The sequence below is a fragment of the Tauraco erythrolophus genome, chromosome 3 (genome assembly GCF_009769465.1).
Source record: "Tauraco erythrolophus isolate bTauEry1 chromosome 3, bTauEry1.pri, whole genome shotgun sequence".
NCBI classification, from domain to species: Eukaryota; Metazoa; Chordata; class Aves; order Musophagiformes; family Musophagidae; genus Tauraco; species Tauraco erythrolophus.
Genome location: NC_141467.1, coordinates 45,893,515 through 45,911,871, shown reverse-complemented (window position 1 = coordinate 45,911,871; position 18,357 = coordinate 45,893,515). Strand labels below are relative to the sequence as shown.

Genomic DNA, 18,357 nt, shown 5'->3' with positions numbered 1-18,357 from the left:
ATGGAGCAACTTGTTTACTCTGCAGTGACTGTCTGCTCCAGACCTACACTAGTAGGAAGAAGATAGTCTGAATGTGCAGACTAGAGATGAAGAGAAAAGCAACATATAGCAACTCCAAAACCATGATGCAGCCAGAGAAGAGTCTTTCAAAAAACTTTTAAGAAATATTTTACATCATTGCCAAGAAAGGAGTAGGTGGCAGGCCGTTTGCATTAGCCAAGGCAGCTCAACGAAAAAACCACAAAGCCTGAATTATCATCTTGGCAACACAGAAGGGTGCTTTTAGCAGACGGCAATTAAGGATTTGGCAAGCAACTGGCGGAAAGGAAAGAGTGCGAGTCAAAGATAACGCTAACATCACAAGTCCAGATAACAGAGAAAGATAAAGACACAATGAGAAATACGTAGCAGAGAAATAATGAATTCAGGTAGCAGTACAACATCCAGTAGGAACAAGAGAAGAGACAAGCAGAAGCGCAGGGACCTGTGAAAGAAAACATTTGAAGCAGAGTCATCTCTGCAACACTGAGAGTCATCAAATATTGGGCAGTAACACACAACCACAAAAGCAGATGATTAACTATTTGGTTAGGGAGAAACAAAGGAAGTTAATGAATGAACTATGAAAGATTTTGAAAGAAAACAGGAGAAGGAGGCTTGGAAGTAAAGGTACAATACAGATGGGAAACTCATAGGAGACTCAATCAAGGGTGTTTCAGGTGTAAGGACAACCATGTGGATGAGAAAAACTGTCAGTTTAACAGAACACTCCTACCTTCTTAAATGAAGCAGGAGTTAATCTACTAAGTGTGAACAGCTTGCCTTGTCCTAGTTAATTATTTAACCTTCACTTCTTGCTGAGGGTGAAGTACTAAAAGCATTACAGGTGCTTCACAATTATTACTGGTTAATAGAAGAAAGGGACACCATGAAATATACATTCAGAATTCAGTCACCTCTGTTTTATCTGTAAGTTTAATTTACCCTCTGTTATTTCCTTTGGGTAAATGAAAGTATTTTACTTCACATGCTACAGCACACAGCAACTCTAAAGGATAATCAAAGAGCTCAGCACTGAACATCTTTTAGAGTCTTTCCTTAACACCATTAAGCGGAGATCTTGGAGCTTGCTTTGTTTTCCCATGATTGACATTACAAACATGTAAGTGGCAGGCCAAATTAAACAGTTTAAGATTTAAATGTTTGCATTGATAGGTCATGGGGAGCACAGAAACTTACTAGTTGCTAAAAATTTCTCTTTGGAACAAAAGCTCAAATAAGTTGCACTGTGTCAAGTCTGACAAAAGAAAGTACAAAACTAACAAAAACTCCTTTTTGCCTCAGTGAGCCCCAAGACCGATTCAGTATCCTCTGTGCCAAAGAAAGCATGCAGTGCTGCACACTCTCACGACTCAACTGAAAATCTTGCTTTGTTTAACATCTCAACTTCTCAGGTCAAGTGATTTAGATAAAAAGCTACATGTTAGTGTCATGTGAAGATAAATGTTTAGTCATAGAACTGCAAAGAAAAAAAATAAATGTTTGAGTATGTATTAACCAAAACCTAGAAACTAACCCAAAACATATTATTTTCAACAGTTTGTTTTCTGCTGATTTCACTGTACGACAGAATAAGCCTTATGATTTTTGAATGCTCAAAGACAGTGTTAGTGGGAACTTCTGAACTGGCCACCATGACCTACCCTGTTATAAACCTACTGAAAATGCGTATCTGACTAAAATTTCAATTAAGCTTTACTCTTAGTATTTTCTCTAAGTAACCTTTGGAAATCCTGTGAGAGAACACCACGTTTCTCCTCCTTTCTCTTGCAGTAACTGAAGCTTCTGCACATTCACAACCAGAGGACAGCAGCTCTTCTTGCTCCCAGCAGAGAGACAAGATAGCAGAAGGCAGTAAGAGAAATTGAAGGTTGAACAAAGATTAACCACATCATCTACTTGTTCAGACAAATTCCATGTGTTCATCTGCATTAGATCAGCTAAATCTGTGTTAGAAAAAAGCCTTTCATAATGTTTTTTTCTCCAACTATAAATTGCTGGGGTTCTACATATATAAAGTGGCCAACAAGAATTTATTTTTTAAAACGTGATCTACTTCAAACAAGAATGGTTTAGATGAACTAGATCAATATTTCTAAGCACATTCAAAGCAGTAAAGCTATAATGGCTCAATGTTAATATATCACTGAAAAGAAGAGCACAGGCATCAATAAACAAAGTAGGTGGGAGCACTCTGGATTCACCTCATTCATAAATAACTATCTCACTTCAAATCTCTTCACATTTTGAAAATAAACTTATTGATATTATTAGATTCATCTTTCAGTCTTTGCCTCATTTTCTTAATGGTTAAATTTAAAACAACGTTTGTTTTTAAATTATAAGTTAGGAAACCAATACCTGGTTATCAAACTGCTGAAGTGAAATTAAGCGTTCAGCTCCCTTGAGTTCCTGTTTTCTTTGACCACTGATCAAATTCAAAACTGATAAACAAGCAATTAGTTTATCTTAGCTATGTTAAAATTAGCCTAATCCAGTAACACGTTATAGTTGAAACAATGCTGCTCAGATATTCAAGAGCTACTAAACCCAGCCACCCAGAAATAAGAAAAATTAGAGGTCCATTAGGAACACACACACACTCAAAGGTCTAATTGAAAAATTTTCTCTTTTAAGGTGATTTAATAATGTAGTAGGACTATAACATTTTACTAATTAAATTATTTTTTTTTAAAAAAAAGCTATGCGTGTTCTTTATAAAACACCACTAATACCCACTTCAGTCAGAAGAAGTCACTTATGTCCTGTAATGAGGTGACTATGATATCAAAAGTAGAACACCTGGAAGGATGAAGGAAGAATGCAGTACAAAATGAATAGAATAGCATACTCAGATACTTAATCAGCTCACCAAAGTGCTCCTTGCTCTCCTAAAAAAAATATGTGCTAAAGCCTGATTTCCCTTGGCTTCCCAAAAGTCTAACCACTCACTGAGCCTATTCAGTACTCCCAACTTCATCCCTGCAAGCTTAAGTGCTATGTGGACTGAAGTGGTACAAGGAAAGAAAGGTTGTAAACAACCAGAAATCTTCACAGATTCAGCTTCTTTGTGTGCTTTTCATCTGTCATTTAATCTACATTTTATTTACTTTATTTTCATCACCTGTAAATCTTCTGTGTACTTTTTATATTGCAGATGTTGGACTTCTGAGTTGTTTGGTTTAGCCCAGCCAGGAAATAAAGGGCACATAGCTGCTTGCTCCCTCTCCCTTACCCCAAGGGATGGGGAAGAGAATTAAAGGGGAAAAGGGAAGGAAATTCGTGGGTTGAGATAAGAACAATTTAATAATAATAATAATAATAATAATTTTTAAAAGGAAAAATAATAACGATAATAATAATATATGAAATATATACATACAAATAATGATAATAATATATACAAACCAGTGATGCATAGTGTAATTGCCCACCACCCGTTGACCAATGTCTGTCCCGTCCTGGTAAATGATCCCGAAATAGATAAGTCCCGATGCCACAATCCCAGACGAGCAAGAAGTCCGAAAAGAGAGAGAGAGGGAGAGCACTGCGAGAGTCTCAGAGAGCCCTCGTATGATCAAGAGCACTTCTTCTTGATCAACCCTCATCTATACACTGAGCATGACGCTGCATGATATGGAATACTCCATTGGTCAATTCAGCCCTCAATCCTAAATCTAAGTGCAAATCATAAGGGGAGTTGTAGACCCTCAGTCCTGGCCATGCTCCCCCCCAGCCTGTTGTGCTCCTGCACACTGGCAAAAACACGGGAAGCTGAAAAGTCCTTGATGTCTCAGCACCAACTATAAACATCAGTGCACTATCAACGTTCTTCTCATAACTAATCTCAGACTAAAACCAGAACAGAGAGCTCTTCTAGCTGCTAGAAAGAAAAACTAACTCTGTTCCAGTCAAACCAGGACATGAGTGAATAGAAATATTCAGGAATGGAAGGCTTGGGTTGGGTTTTTACCCACAGATCAAAATGCCAACACTATCAGGTCAAACTTACCACTGAAATTGAACTTACTGAACTTGGGGGTGTGTTTTACCTCAGTTTCAGAATTGCCCTAGGCGAAATCCACAAAGAAATAAAAAGAGCTCCCTCCATGCAATCACTCTAAGAACTCTTATCTAATTTCTATTCATCCCCAGTAAGCGTATCCTGTGTTTGGATTATGTTTTTACTATTAACTATTTGCTACTTAGCAAAGAGGCAGGAAAACACACAATCTCCAACAGAAAACTCGTAACTAGCAGACTTCATAGAAAAAGAACATTATATGATCTCAGAAGCCTTTGAAGGATTTAGCAGACTGGGAATGTAGTTATAACTTTTGTAGCTTAAAATTTATTTGCAATAACAAGCAAAAAAAAAAAAAAAACCTACCAAAAAATAAAATGAAACATAGCATTCTCATTTCATACTGATACTCTAAACATGTCTCTTACATACAACAACAAAGAAGGACAATACAAAGGGTCATTAAATTGTAGGCATGTAAACAACATCTAAAGCTTAATTTTTCCCCTGCAGTTTGAATAAGCAATCAGATTATTCTTTCTCTTGGTCTGAATAGAGGCACAAACACGTCCACTGGCATTGGTCTACTAAAAAAATACCACCTTAAAGCTAATTGATACAATAGCTATCATATCAATCAGTACATACGATAGCTACCATAGATAAGATAGCATGCCATTGATATCACAGGTATCTTCTCAAGCACAGTATAATAGAATTTATATAGAAAGGGTTCTGCAAAAACTAAAAACCGGTACAAATTACCTTATTGTCCAAAGACAGATGGAGATCCCTTTCAGAGTCACATAAAGTATATTTGCAAATTTTGACATTTAATCTCACGAAAAAACTGGGTAATTCTGTAGTTACCACAGGGTAACTATATAGGTAATAATTCTGTGCTTTGAGATTTAAATAAAACAAAACAAAACATAAAAAAACCCACCACCCAACTTAATGCTCCATGCTCTGCTATTTGTGCTTTTCACAGGCAAAACATTCCCTGGAGGGAAGTTACTGCAAGATCTAGCTTTCCACCAGTCATCTGAAATTGTCAGAAGACCAAGGCTGAAATCTGCCTCTGGACTCTTGCCCACCTGACTGAAAAGTTTACCAGTGGCATCACTGGAATGAAGATTTCATCATAAAACCTGTGTGACTTCAGGGTGTGTAGATTATTAAGGTACATCATACTACACGGCAAAATTACAAAGCCTTTACAAGGAACAGTCGAATTCTCTTTAGAGACTCTGGACAGATGGCAGGATTTGACTATCACTAAATCAGCTTAGACAAATACATTATTAGTTCTCCAGCCCAATATTCACTGTGTATTCCTAATGAAACTGCTGAATGGAAAGGGTGATGTGCCAAGCTTATAGAACGTAAACAACAGAAATCCATTTTCCTCCAAGATCAACCTCCTCCTGATGTGCTGTAAACACTTACACAAATACAAAAACCAAGGCTCCTCTTGAAAAAGCAGCTCATTACAAAACACAAAAGATCAAACCCTAAATTCTACTTTTTTGTGTGCTTACTAGTTAATCAAGTGTCTGCTAGGCTGCCTCTCTGTGACTAGGAAGTAATTCAGAAAAATCAGGAGGTCAGACTGCCTGCCACAGAACCACCGCATCAATGAACGAGCATAATGGTACCTAAAATAACAGGACCCTCAAAGGCTGGATGTGCAGCTTCCCTGTGAGATAATTCCATCGGCAAGGGATGAGTTTTTCACTTATCAGAACTGGCACGAAATGCTCACGCACGACTTAACGCTCACAAGAAAAGATGCACGATTCTACTTTGATTTCCAGAAGTCAATCCTGAGCTCCTGTTAATTCACTTAACAGCACAAGCAATCAAAACCTCTCATAGAATTACCACATTTGCAACCAAGCATTCACACAGAATTGAATTTTTTCAATGCATAACCAAAACTTATTTTGATGGAAGTCACACTCAGTCATATTTTACTAAGAGAAATGATTCCCATAAAAACATTTTTGCCTGTCCTCCAAGCAGTGACATTTCTTCTCCCTTGTCACCATAAGACTAATGCTCAGGAAGTAGAACAAAGTGATTATCACTGTGCATGACAACGATCATTTGCTGCAGCAGTTTCCCCGCAATCAGAACGTTGCTTTTGTTTACACTCAATAGGAAAAAAAAAAAAAAATATGCTAAATACACCCATTCCACATTGCTTTAATTTTGAGCAGGCAACACACTTTTATGTAGGTGTGGCATTATTTTTAATGCAAAATTATGACACCTCTTTTGAAATCCTAACATTGTGTGCTATTAAATAGAAGCTCTCATTTTCATTGGCATGAGAGGTGGTTGATTTCATTTGCATCAATACAATGAGCTAAGAAGTATACTCTTATTTCCTTATAACCTATATATTTATTTCTCTAAATTATTATCTGAAATATAGTCAATATTTCAAGTTCCCAACGAAAAGGTAAAAAGAAGCGATTTTAGCTGCATAGACAAGTATTATGATTTTCACTGTATGTTAAGATTTTTAATAACTAGAGACAACATATAACTGATAACTCGTTAATTGAATTTGCACAGAAATCACAGTCTCCCTAAAACATTTCTACAATTGATTCCTTTTGTCATTTGACATGAGGTGACTGGTGCTGAACAATTTATACACCATTGTTTGCGACAGGCTATTTCATTCATTTCTGACTTTTAAACAAATGTGAGAGGCTGTGTGTATCTTCATATTAGCGTACAAACTGGTTAACTAAGTTAATCACACACAAAAGGCCTGTGCTCAGTTAGGTGGGTCTTTTCAAATAGTAACTCCTACATATGACTCACTCAGCATTCACGGAATGCTTTCTATATGAGCACTAAATGTTTACAAATGAGGCTGGCATATTTTATCTAATCTTCACCACCTCGGTTAAGACAACTAACGAGCACTATCATTATGTACATAACAGAGTCACAGGCAGATGCAGATTAAATAAGGTCACCTTATTCCTTACTCCCATCTTCCCATTATGGCTATGGCATCTGGACTCTGAACTTCACACACCACTCATATTGCTAGTTTGAAATAAATGGTGTACCAATTCAGGATAGTTTACACGTGCTGCAGAAATGTTACGACTGTTATTAGTTACGATTTTCAGAAGTTTCCCACATATTGCAATACATTCAGTGAAGCCACGCTCTTTTCCACAGGAATCAAAAAGTGAGATAGGCTGTCTCTGCTGAATTCCTGTTTCTGAAAAACACAAACATCAACAACTCCAAGTCTAAAGCTGCAGCCCCAAAGGAATTCTGGAGGAGGAAAAAACCACTGACTCCTTCACAGTCTCCTTCAAAATGACAAAGATAAACAGAAGAGTCAATATGTTAACGGTCACAGTGCTGCTTATTAGAGACAACTTAAAATGAGGCCTCTTGTCTCATGGGAAACTCTAATCTGCTTTTCTTGCAACTACCAGGAAAAAAATATTTTAAAAAGACTGAAATTAAAAAACTCTTTTCTCATGGAAGACAAAGTATAATATATCCAACTGACTCTCACTAGACATCTTCATTTGAAACAAAAGCACGTTTACTTCCCCAAAATTAAATATTTTTTTTAAAATATTTTAACAGAGGTTTATTATTATCTGTGGTTTTAGCGTTAGGACCTTTCATTACCTTCCGTTAAAAAAAAGCAAAGCAAAATTGTAAACAATATTTAGTATGCAAAGCGAATGACACACTAGATTATCATTTGTAAATAAGGTACTAGATTTATGAACTGAGATTTTACAAAAGCTGAAACAAAAGCAGAATGCATTTGCTTAAACTGAACCACACAAAGAAACAAAGTGTGCCGACTTCCAATTTTCGTACTTAGATCAGTTACACATGACTCCTTACACTGTACTCTGCAGAAAGGACATTTCCTTTTTTAATTATTATTAGTACTTGCGAAAATCCGGATGGCCTTAGCATTTTACCATTTGTAGTTGAATTAGCTGGCCTTTCATTTTGATTTTAAACCAGTCATTTTGATGCACAGTTTACCTATGTATAAACCATTCAGTAACAGCAGTTTATCACTTTCACATATATTATTGATGAGAAAACAGACAACCCACCAATTAAGATGCATGCACTTGCCCCATCTCCGGGCTCAGCCTGAGGTACTGACGGAACAGCTGAAGTAAAAACTCAGTTTTACATTTCAAAGAAAGTTCAAAGGCAGTGCGAAAAGACTGCCCTGCAAAGGACACAGAAATTGTATTTATTGCTGGAAAAGTTTATTTACGAAGTGGACTATATTATTTACTGTGTATGATAATAAAAATTATGCTCTGAGTCCACATCTTGTTCAACAAGATGGTCTACTTAAGTCTTCCTTTCAGTCTTGGATTAAATCTGTGAATCTGACAAAACGATAGTTTTAACATTCTTACAACACTAGTCATAACTTAGTATCAAAGACAGAGAGTCAAATAATGACCAAGATATAAACCAAGCATATTTAACTGGATTTGTGTTTCTGTTGCTACCCCAGCAAGACATACGACAATGTTTCTTGGGCCCCAAAATATTGCCAAGTGATTAATTAAAGGAAATACTAAAAGTATCTGAAATCAGGATGTCTTTAGAAGGACAAATAACCCAAAGATCAATTGTCTTCTCTGCTTCCATCCAAATTCTTGGGCTGTCAAAAATCACTAAGCCATTCTATAAACACTAAATATTTTCTTCCATGACCTATTAGTCCATCCTAAAGAATTCAGATAATTTATCCAATAGAAATTATCTAAAACAAAATATTCTGCTAAAAATATATATTTTAAAGAAATTAATATCAAATGAGATTCCTGCAGCTGCATAAAATATCTCTAACTTGGTTTTTGGTAAACCACATGGCCTTTCTTTCCTCTGTTTCTGAACATGAGAATAAATATCCCATGTTAAGACACTTAATTTATGCAGCTGTTAATGAAAGTCATAAATACAATACACATTTCGCAGTACTACTTTGCAACAATAACTCCACACCATAAATGCACCACATTTACACTATAAGTTAATGGGAAAGAGCTGAGTTAAAATCAGCACTAGAAAAGAACACAAAATACTTGTCTTACCTCCATTTCTGTGCAGTGTAAATGGCCCGACTTATCTGTAATCGAAAAAAAAAGTTTTCAGATTAAGTAAAAGACGACGGACAAATAAAAAACTAAAAACTTCAGTAACTTTTTTTTTCTGAGTAATTGCCAAATATTCTTTGCCTTACTTTGATCATACATTTCAATAATATTTCTATTATATATGCATCATAGAATTAACAAGAAGGCAGCGCCCTGCCCTCTTTATTTGGATCCTTCACAATACTCCCTTTTAAAAAAGATGTGTCTTTAATGCCTGGCTTCATTATTTAAATTGTATGACTGATGCTTGGCCATGGAGGGAACATGAAAACATGTTGGCTTAAATTAAGCAACAGCAAATAATTAATTCCAGAGAAAAAACAACATTAATTCACAAACCAGGGAAAGCTACTGTTTCATCTGATACTACTGGGATACCAAAAAGTTCAATAACAACATGAAGTTCAAGCAAATTAATGTTGAAACATTACTGGAATATTTTTATAAGTCTCTCTTGTCAATTTTTGCACTTCCTCCGAGTTCAGAAATATCACTTTGGAATTTACATAATATAGAAAAATTAAGTTTCTGAATTGTTTCATCAAATTTAAATCTCAATCTTCTCAAAGACAAAACACTTTGGTATAAAAGTGTAAGTGGCTTGACATCTTACAAAAAATAGGACTGAAATTCCACAGCATATCAGGTACCATTTCACTAAAAGCAGCAAGCTTATAATTTCTCATTAAAAATTCATATCAAAGTAGGGTGAAGTAGGATTATTCTTCTGTTGGAAAAACGATATTCAAGAAAGTCAAGTAGTCCACAGAAATATATCCATTTCAAAGGGGAGATACCCAAAACTCTAATTTCAAAACACAAAGATACTGAATTCTACTCTTTCTGTCTTTGCTTTTCAGCTGCATTGCACCTGCACTGCTAGTTTAGAATTTGCGACTTTGGGCCTGATGGCACTCACCGTAGGAAACGCGTGACACGATTCCGAGTCTCCACACACGCCCGAACTAGAAGGGCGCGCGTTCGCTTGACCGCGCGTACACTGAGAGCATGTGTTACAGGTGATGGCTGTCGAACACCACTCGGCATGATCGAAGGATTTAGTGCAATAGTTAGGAAAAGCCTGCAATTTGTAGCCATAACTGGGAGCACCGTTTTATCAAATTGCCTGGCAAGCCCAAGGAAGCTCAACCAACTGGTTGGCATCACGTTTGCACAGAGGAGTGAACATGCTGACCTCATACGTTAAATCTGAACAGCATGCAAAGCTGTCGGCACTAGGGAAGACTCACCTGCATAGAAAGACCAGTTCAATTTTTCCTATTGAACTGGTCACCTTCCCTTTGAAACTAAAGGTTAAACACACCTTGAACAAATAGGGAACATCCACCTAACAGAGTGAAAGTTGTTTACCTTCATTTTGAACTGTTGCCAATGCAAGCCGAACACTTAGCACTGGTGTCTGACTTCAAAATGAAGAACAGAAGTGACTTAAAAAGGCTGCTTTTGCACCACATATCATCTTTTCAAAAGAACTGGGGATTCTGGTTGATTCACTTCAAGATTCACATAAGAGGTTTTTGTGTTTAAAATAGTAACATTCAAGTGATTGTTATAAATTATAAATAGGAGAAATGTACTGAGAACTTTTTTTAAATACTCCTACAATTATTAGCAGATTTATGAATATTAGGGGCTACTTCTGTGAAACTCAGATAACAGATGATCAAAACAATGTATCTCCGTGACACAAGATGATAAAAAACTAATTCACAGAAATGTAGTCAAGATAGGGGGAAAAAAAAAAAAGCGTGCTGCCCTTTTTGGAAAAACAGTACTACATTTTTTTAAATTAACACTTTACAAAAAAGCAGTAATTTTAAACCTGTAGTGATGCAATGGCATACAGAAGGCCACCAATGTTTGCAATCACTGATCATTTAAAGTATCTTGACCTGCGTCTCCTATGGTCCAACACAACAGGGGTCAAACTGTCTACTAGATCCGCTCAGTAGCACAGACACAAAGTACTCATTGCTGAGCCTCATTGCAATGCTGAGATCCTACAAAGATCCTTTTAATAGAAGTCCCAACTAAGTCCTGAAGCGTGAAAACAAATAAATCAGTCCAGATGAAAACAAGTAAGGCAAAAATTGGATTTCTGAAAGGAACAGCAAGAAACTTATCTCATAGCCCTTCTGACAGGTTTTTGATAGACTTCCATGAAAGCTGTTCTTCAAGGAAAATCACTCAAACTCTGGAAACTTCCTTTATTTCATATATGGTACTATCAACATTTACTACTGCTTTCAGAGTAAATCATAATTCACTTTTTCTTTAATTATAAAAATATAGGGAACATCTTAAACTGGATTATGTATAGAATCATAGAATGGTTTGGGTTGGAAGGGACCTTAAAGATCATCTAGTTCCAATCCTCTTTCACGGGCAGGGAAATCTTCCACTACATCAGGTTGCTCAAAGCCTCATCCAACCTGGCTTTGAACACTTCCAGGGATGGGACATCCACAGCTTCTCTGGGCAACCTGTTCCAGTGCCTCACCACCCTCAGAGTGAAAAATGTCTTCCTTGTATCTAGTTTAAATCTATTCTCTTTCAGTTTAAAGCCATTGCCCCTTGTCTTATCACTACATACCCTTGTAAAAAGCCCCTCCCCAGCTTTCCTGTAGGCCCCCTTTAAGTACTGGAAAGCTGCTATAAGATCACCCCGGAGCCTTCTCTTCTCCAGGCTGAACAGCCCCAACTCTCTCAGCCTGTCTCCATAGCAGAGGTGCTCCAGCCCTTGGATCATCTTTGTGGTCCTCCTCTGGACCCACTCCAGCAGCTCCATGTCCATTTTATGTTGGAAACCTCGGAGCTGCACACAGTACTCCAGGTAGGGTCTCACAAGAGCAGAGGAGAGGGGCAGAATCACCCCCCTGGAACTGCTGGCCACGCTCCTTTTGATGCAGCTCAGGATACGGTTGGCTTTCTGGGCTGCCAGTGCACATTGCCGGCTCATGTTGAGCTTCTCATCCACCAGCACTCCCAAGTCCTTTTCCTCAGGGCTGCTCTCAATCCATTCTCTGCCCAGCCTGTACTTGTGCTTGGGATTGCCCTGACCCATGTGCAGGACCTTGCACTTGGCCTTGTTGAACTTCATGAGGTTCACACACACCCACATCTCCAGCCTGTCATTCCCATTTATACCAGCATTTTAAAAAACAATAGTATTGTCATGATCACAGAATGGTTAGGGTTGGAAGGGACCTCAAAGATCATCTAGTTCCAATCCCCCTGCCATGGGCAGGGAAACCCTCCGCTACACTAGGTTGCCCAAAGCCTCATCCAACCTGGCCTTGAACACCTCCAGGGATGGGGCATCTACAACTTCTCTGGGCAACCTGTTCCAGTGCCTCACCACCCTCTGAGTGAAAAATTTCTTCCTTATATCCAATTGAAATCTCCCCTCTTTCAGTTTAAATCCATTGCCCCTTGTCCTATCACTACATGCCCTTGTAAAAAGTACCTCTCCAGCTTTCCTGTAGGCCCCCCTTGAAGTACTGGAAGGCTGCTAATGATTCCACATGCTGGGGAAGGAAGGGGGAATAACAAGTAGTTTAAGTCTCACACCAGCTCAAATGCACCACAGAAAGTATTCTAGACAGGTGCAAACTACTAATGAACTTACAACATTTTAATATATACTGCATTATGGTAATTATTAACCATACCATTCCATGTGCCTCTGTATCTTGAGTCCAGTTAAATACTTAGCAGATTTCCCCAAGCTGTCTGCAGTGACTTATACACCCTCTCCATCAGGAATTTCCTATATTTCTGAAGAGACCGGCATTAACAGTATTGACCCAAGAAACATGCACTTACTTACATCTATCAAGACTGAAATGAATTTGCTTTTGTATAGCCCATGCAAGCCAATTTACTTATACTGGCTTTACTTATACTGGCTGGGAGTAGAAATTTCTTCTCTTTTCAGCTGACATGACTTAAAAAGCAGAACCTTTTAAATGTAGCCTAAGGGTCCCACTTTCTTAATTCACACTGAGGGGAAAAAAAAAAATCCCTGTATGAAGTCATAGAATAGCCTGTCTGCAAGCAGCATTAAATGCTTGTCTGGTAAATAGGTAAAGATTTACAAAATTATTTTAGCTGCTGCTTCTTAACATAGATGCAGACTTCTCCAGACTTCACAACCTTTCAACTAGATACTAATCTGTGTAGCATTTTCACCACTCTTGCTGCCAAAAAAGACTCAACAGTATTTTTCCATGACAGCTTTCAAATAGCAACTAACGCATTCATTACTAGTAAATAGCATAACTTTATCTGTCAAGTTAACTTCAATTTATAAACAAGCTATAGTTTGAAGATTTATGGGTTTTTTTACTCACAGATCATTGAAATGCAAAAAATGAACATTTTTTGCAAGAAAGAAAGATACTTAAATTGGAGGTTTCCTATGTCTCTGAAAACATATTTTCCAAATTTTCCAAATCCAGAGACATATTTTCCAAAAAAAAAAAAAAAAAAAGGAAGAACTCCAAACCATCTCATTAATTTTTCATTCCTCAAAATTTCTATTTGAAAATTATTCTTAATTCAAACCCTCAACAGGAGGAATCATGCCAAACTTTCATCATGCATTACAGCACACTGTCTCACCCATCAAGGCAGGAGCTTCAGGCTGCTATTTAGACCGGAAAAAATAATTCTTTTCACAAAATCTCTCAGAATGCTGTTAAAAAAACCCAAAACTCTATTTATCTATAGCCCGTGCTTCACTGAAGCGCAATTTCCCTGCCTTCCAAGGATTAGCAGGTCACGGTTAGAAAGGGTCCTCATAGATTTAAAAATAAATAGTAAGCATATCATGTACTGCTGCCAACAGTAAGGAGCACACATTTAAGACAGAATTTTAAAAGCAAAATAGAGAATTCTGCATGTTAAAATAGATTGACACGGGATATTTGTAAGAAAGCATGTAGGATGTGCAAAACCATTTGCACTCTGCTATCTGAAGAAAAACTGAGCTACAGAGTTGACAGTAGTGATGTGACACCACGATCGCACGGCCACTATTTCATCCATAACCAGCGCTCTAAGAGCCTTGTAGCTTAGAGCCTCAGAGCATCTTCCCAGCCTTCCTCTACTGTCTCTAATTCCTCTGCACAGATCCAAAAGCATTTGCTTAAGACAGCTTCTTGCAGAACTGAAATTATTAGCACTGATTTTCAGGCAACAGGGTAGCTGATGCACATACTGGCAACAAACCTGAAACTCATTTTGTGTTACAGATTAATATTCTAATTAAATGCCACAGCCTATTTCTGCAGGTTTTAGGTGTAACCAAGCTGCTATTTCCACGATAGGAGACTCAAGTTGCCTTCAGGAAAGACGGTCATTGCCCATGCATACTGGAGGACAGCAGAAGAGGTGGCAGAAGAAGGAACACAGGGGCTGATTGAAGGAAAGGGAGTAAGGGAGAACAGGACACTAACTCAAGATCCACAAATACAACAGTCTTTAGACAGGACTCTAAATTAAAGATAAGTTGAATACGTATTTGCTTGTAGTTTTTACATCTTTTAGAGGCACTTTAGCTACAAAAGTAGGCTTTTCCCTGCCCTGAAGAAAATGAGGAATGCTCTTTTTAAAAAAAAGAAAAAAAAAAAGGTTCAAACTCCCATTTAATCATCTGACTGCAAGAACTGGAGCATTAGTTACCAAATCTGACAAGATTGTCAATACAAGAGTCAAGATTAGTACCAATGAAAGAAAAGGGAACGAACGAAGAAAGCAAAGGCAACCAAGTAACATAACAAAGAGAGATGAATATGCCAAGAACGAGATTCATAATTAAATGGAGAGGAAAATATTGATGTAGCAGGAGGAGTCAGACTTCTGGCAGAGGATAGACATTACAAGATCAACAGAGGAGCACAGAGAAATCTTGCATGATAAAAGAAACAGAAAAAAGTGAAAACAACAAAGACAAATATAGGTAAAGTATAGCTTAGGAGTAAGAGTAAGAGACATCAGGCTGCAGGGAAGAAGGTCAAGAAGAGTAAGAAGATGAGGAAGTGAAAGGAAGCACACTGGATTAGCAGAGGGAATCGGAGACCCCTCAGAGCAGTGAGCATGGAGACTCATGTTTTTAAGTAAAACACTTAGGCTTCGAGGATCAACATAGTCTTCCTTTAAACTGTGTAATTAGAAGGCAACAAGAAATAGTGTGTTTTTACAGCTTGTGGCTTCTGGGATCTGACTCAAGATTTCTGTATCAGCCTACAGTTGATGATTAAGAAGTGGTATGCTTCATTTTTCTACTCGGGAGAGGGAAAAGGAAAGAGAAGATTTGTAGGAAAATTCTTAGAGAAGTTACTAGACAAAAGGCAGCCAGGACTTTCCTTCCCTGTGTCAATCTCTTCATGCCTTCATCTTTCTCCATTCAACGCGTCACTGAAGTTACTCCTCATTTTGTACAGTCATAAGCAATCCTCTGTACATTGCACAAAGCAAAGGTAATGACAAAGAGGTCTTCGGTGTTAACATCCAGTTAAATTTTGTCAAAAAAAAAGATTTTAAAATAATATTCATTAATTCCAAATTAACAAATCTATACTACCTCAGTGCTACCTTCTAAGACATAAGTAAATGGTCACTCTTTGTCTTGTTCCATTTCTACTCTGCACAAGGAAACCGGCTGTGGCCACCATGTCACTCTTTCTATGTTCCACTGCTCACCTTCTATAGCAAACCTGTAAGTCTATCCAGGGGTCACATCAATTTGTGTTCTTCTAAGATAAATACTGTGGTAGATACGCATCTCCAAGTACTGCTGAGCTCTATTTGTAGCTGCCAGTCTCTTCTGCAGATGCTTAAGTACAGCTACTACACTCACTCATCTCTGGCCTGTCCAGGTATCAACCCTCCCCAAAAAGTATGAATATGCACTCAAGAGTTCACACATCTCTTTTTTTTTTTGAAGTTCTGTTACTTTAATCATATTCTAATCTTTCCTGGAGCTATTCACGTGCTTGCTTATTCAACAAGTATGTGTGCTTGCAGCTGAATTCTGACTCCACTGAAGTCACCAGCAATTTCTGCTATCATGTTTGATGGATCCAGAGTTTCAAGCAGGTTACAGCTTTTCTAAGTTGATAACACAGCAGTATTGGACCTGTTAGGAACTTTGGCCAGCTGTTAATAAACTCGGCCAAGTAGATGAAAAAGTAGTTCTCTCAATTCTTCTCTACCTCAGCTATGTCTTTGCAGTCTTATATTTACACTGTACAAACTAACACATCTCCTTTTGTTCCTCTTAAAGTGCACATCAATAAAATTCAATGACACGCTCATAGTTACACGTGTCATGCAAGCTGGCTTAAGGTTTTATCAGGAATAGAACAATATTCATTTTGTCTCCTTACTGGATCCAATGCTGTAATTCAGAAACAAAGAGCGAACACTCTCTAGTTTTCTTTTAACAGTCATTACGAAAAAGCTTCCCCACTTTTATAAAGATACGTTCATTGCCAACATGGATCCAGGATGTTATGTACCTTTAATCCTCTTGTCACCTGCAACACACCTACTCCACACTTGGCAAACACAGTCACGCTCGGGTCAGACTCATTCACAACGCTGCTGCCGGGCGGGCCATTTTCCCTGCCTGTCACTCTGATCACATCTTGCTCTCTGCGTTGTCCTGTTAAAGGTGTGCTCGCACTCTCTGTCATATCATACACAGCTACTGTCTTCATTTTCAAAGCTCTTCTCTTGCTATCCCAGTCCTACCCACCACCTCTCACTGGGTACTGTGGGGTAAACTGTCACCTCCAGCCAGCCCATGAAGTTGGACTCTGCTATCCATTACTTTTTTGTTTGTTTGTTTTAAATGAAAGCATCTTTGTTCTATCCCCAGTGATGCTCCTTAGACATCAGATTAACTCTCTGCAACATCACGGCAGATGTCTCATTTTTCACTCTACTCTTCAATCACTGTTAACAACGACGACTACAATTTCACTTTCTTTTCTACAGCAACATTTTTACTGCAGTACTCAAGAAAAACCTCTGATAAATTACAAATGTGTTATCTTTTACTTCAAGTCGTTATGAACATCAGAAGCCCACAATTCCTCAAAGTTCTTTGCTCTTACGTTTTCCTCGGGAACAAACGCAGATTTCAGACAACACAAAATTAGTCCTCATGCCTTCACTCCCTGCTTACCATTCTCAACATTTCTGCTTACAAATACAGGTAGCCAAGGTCACCTATCACTGTTAGCAACTTCCTCACATTGCTTTTGTGCAGGCATTTGGAATATGCTTTTTATTTTTTTTTAAGCCAAAATCCATATTTTCTTATGTTGAGATCTTTTCTTTGGTTATTTTTTCCTCCTCCACCAGAGCTGTCTACCATAAGGTCCCTAGCCATCCACCTACACTCACAGAGAGGCCACGTAACCCCCAGTGCACAGGATGCATCAGCATAAGCCATGACTGGAAGCCTTCCAGTTCACCCTTGCGTACTGGGAACCACACTGATGGCAGAAAGCCTTGCATAAACAAGGCCTAAGCTTTCTCTCTTCCACAGATCAGCAGAGCAAGCAAGCAGCGATAAAGCATCGACTCAACAAGGCTCCCCTCTGCTGTGTAGTGCCCGTTTTCTTCCTACCTTGACGTCCAACATTAACATATCTATATGGATTATATATAGATATCTGTTATCTTAAAACTCTTGCAAGGAAAGGTGAGGTTCAATACATCAAACCTTACTATTTTTAAACACAGATGTTTCTGAATACCCTTGAAAAAAAAAATCTGATTTCAGAGCATAATTAAGTCTTAATTCTAGAGATACTATTTATTTTAGCAGTATTCATAGCAACACCTCTTTTGAAATTTAAACAATTTTAAGAAGTAGCAAGGCTACTTCTACCCATTATGTTTCAAAAGGGTCAACAAAACTAGAAGTAAAACGTCAGTACATTCATTTCCCTCTAAAAATCCTGCATATTTTTCCTCAGCACTCTACAAGAGACTGACAGATGAGAACGTCTTGATGCACACAAGCTAAATTTGCATTTACTCGTTCTATAT

General features: G+C 37.9%; 1 protein-coding gene across 2 annotated transcripts in view; it reads right to left on the bottom strand.

The window, feature by feature from the left end:
- The window catches only part of SPIRE1 (spire type actin nucleation factor 1), a 133,345-nt gene that overhangs the window by 110,147 nt on the left and 4,841 nt on the right, over positions 1-18,357 (bottom strand). For both annotated transcript variants that reach the window (XM_086609185.1, XM_086609186.1), the window contains exon 2: positions 9,208-9,242. In XM_086609185.1, coding sequence (XP_086465311.1) covers positions 9,208-9,242 — 35 coding nt within the window. The remainder of the gene's footprint in view (positions 1-9,207; positions 9,243-18,357) is intronic.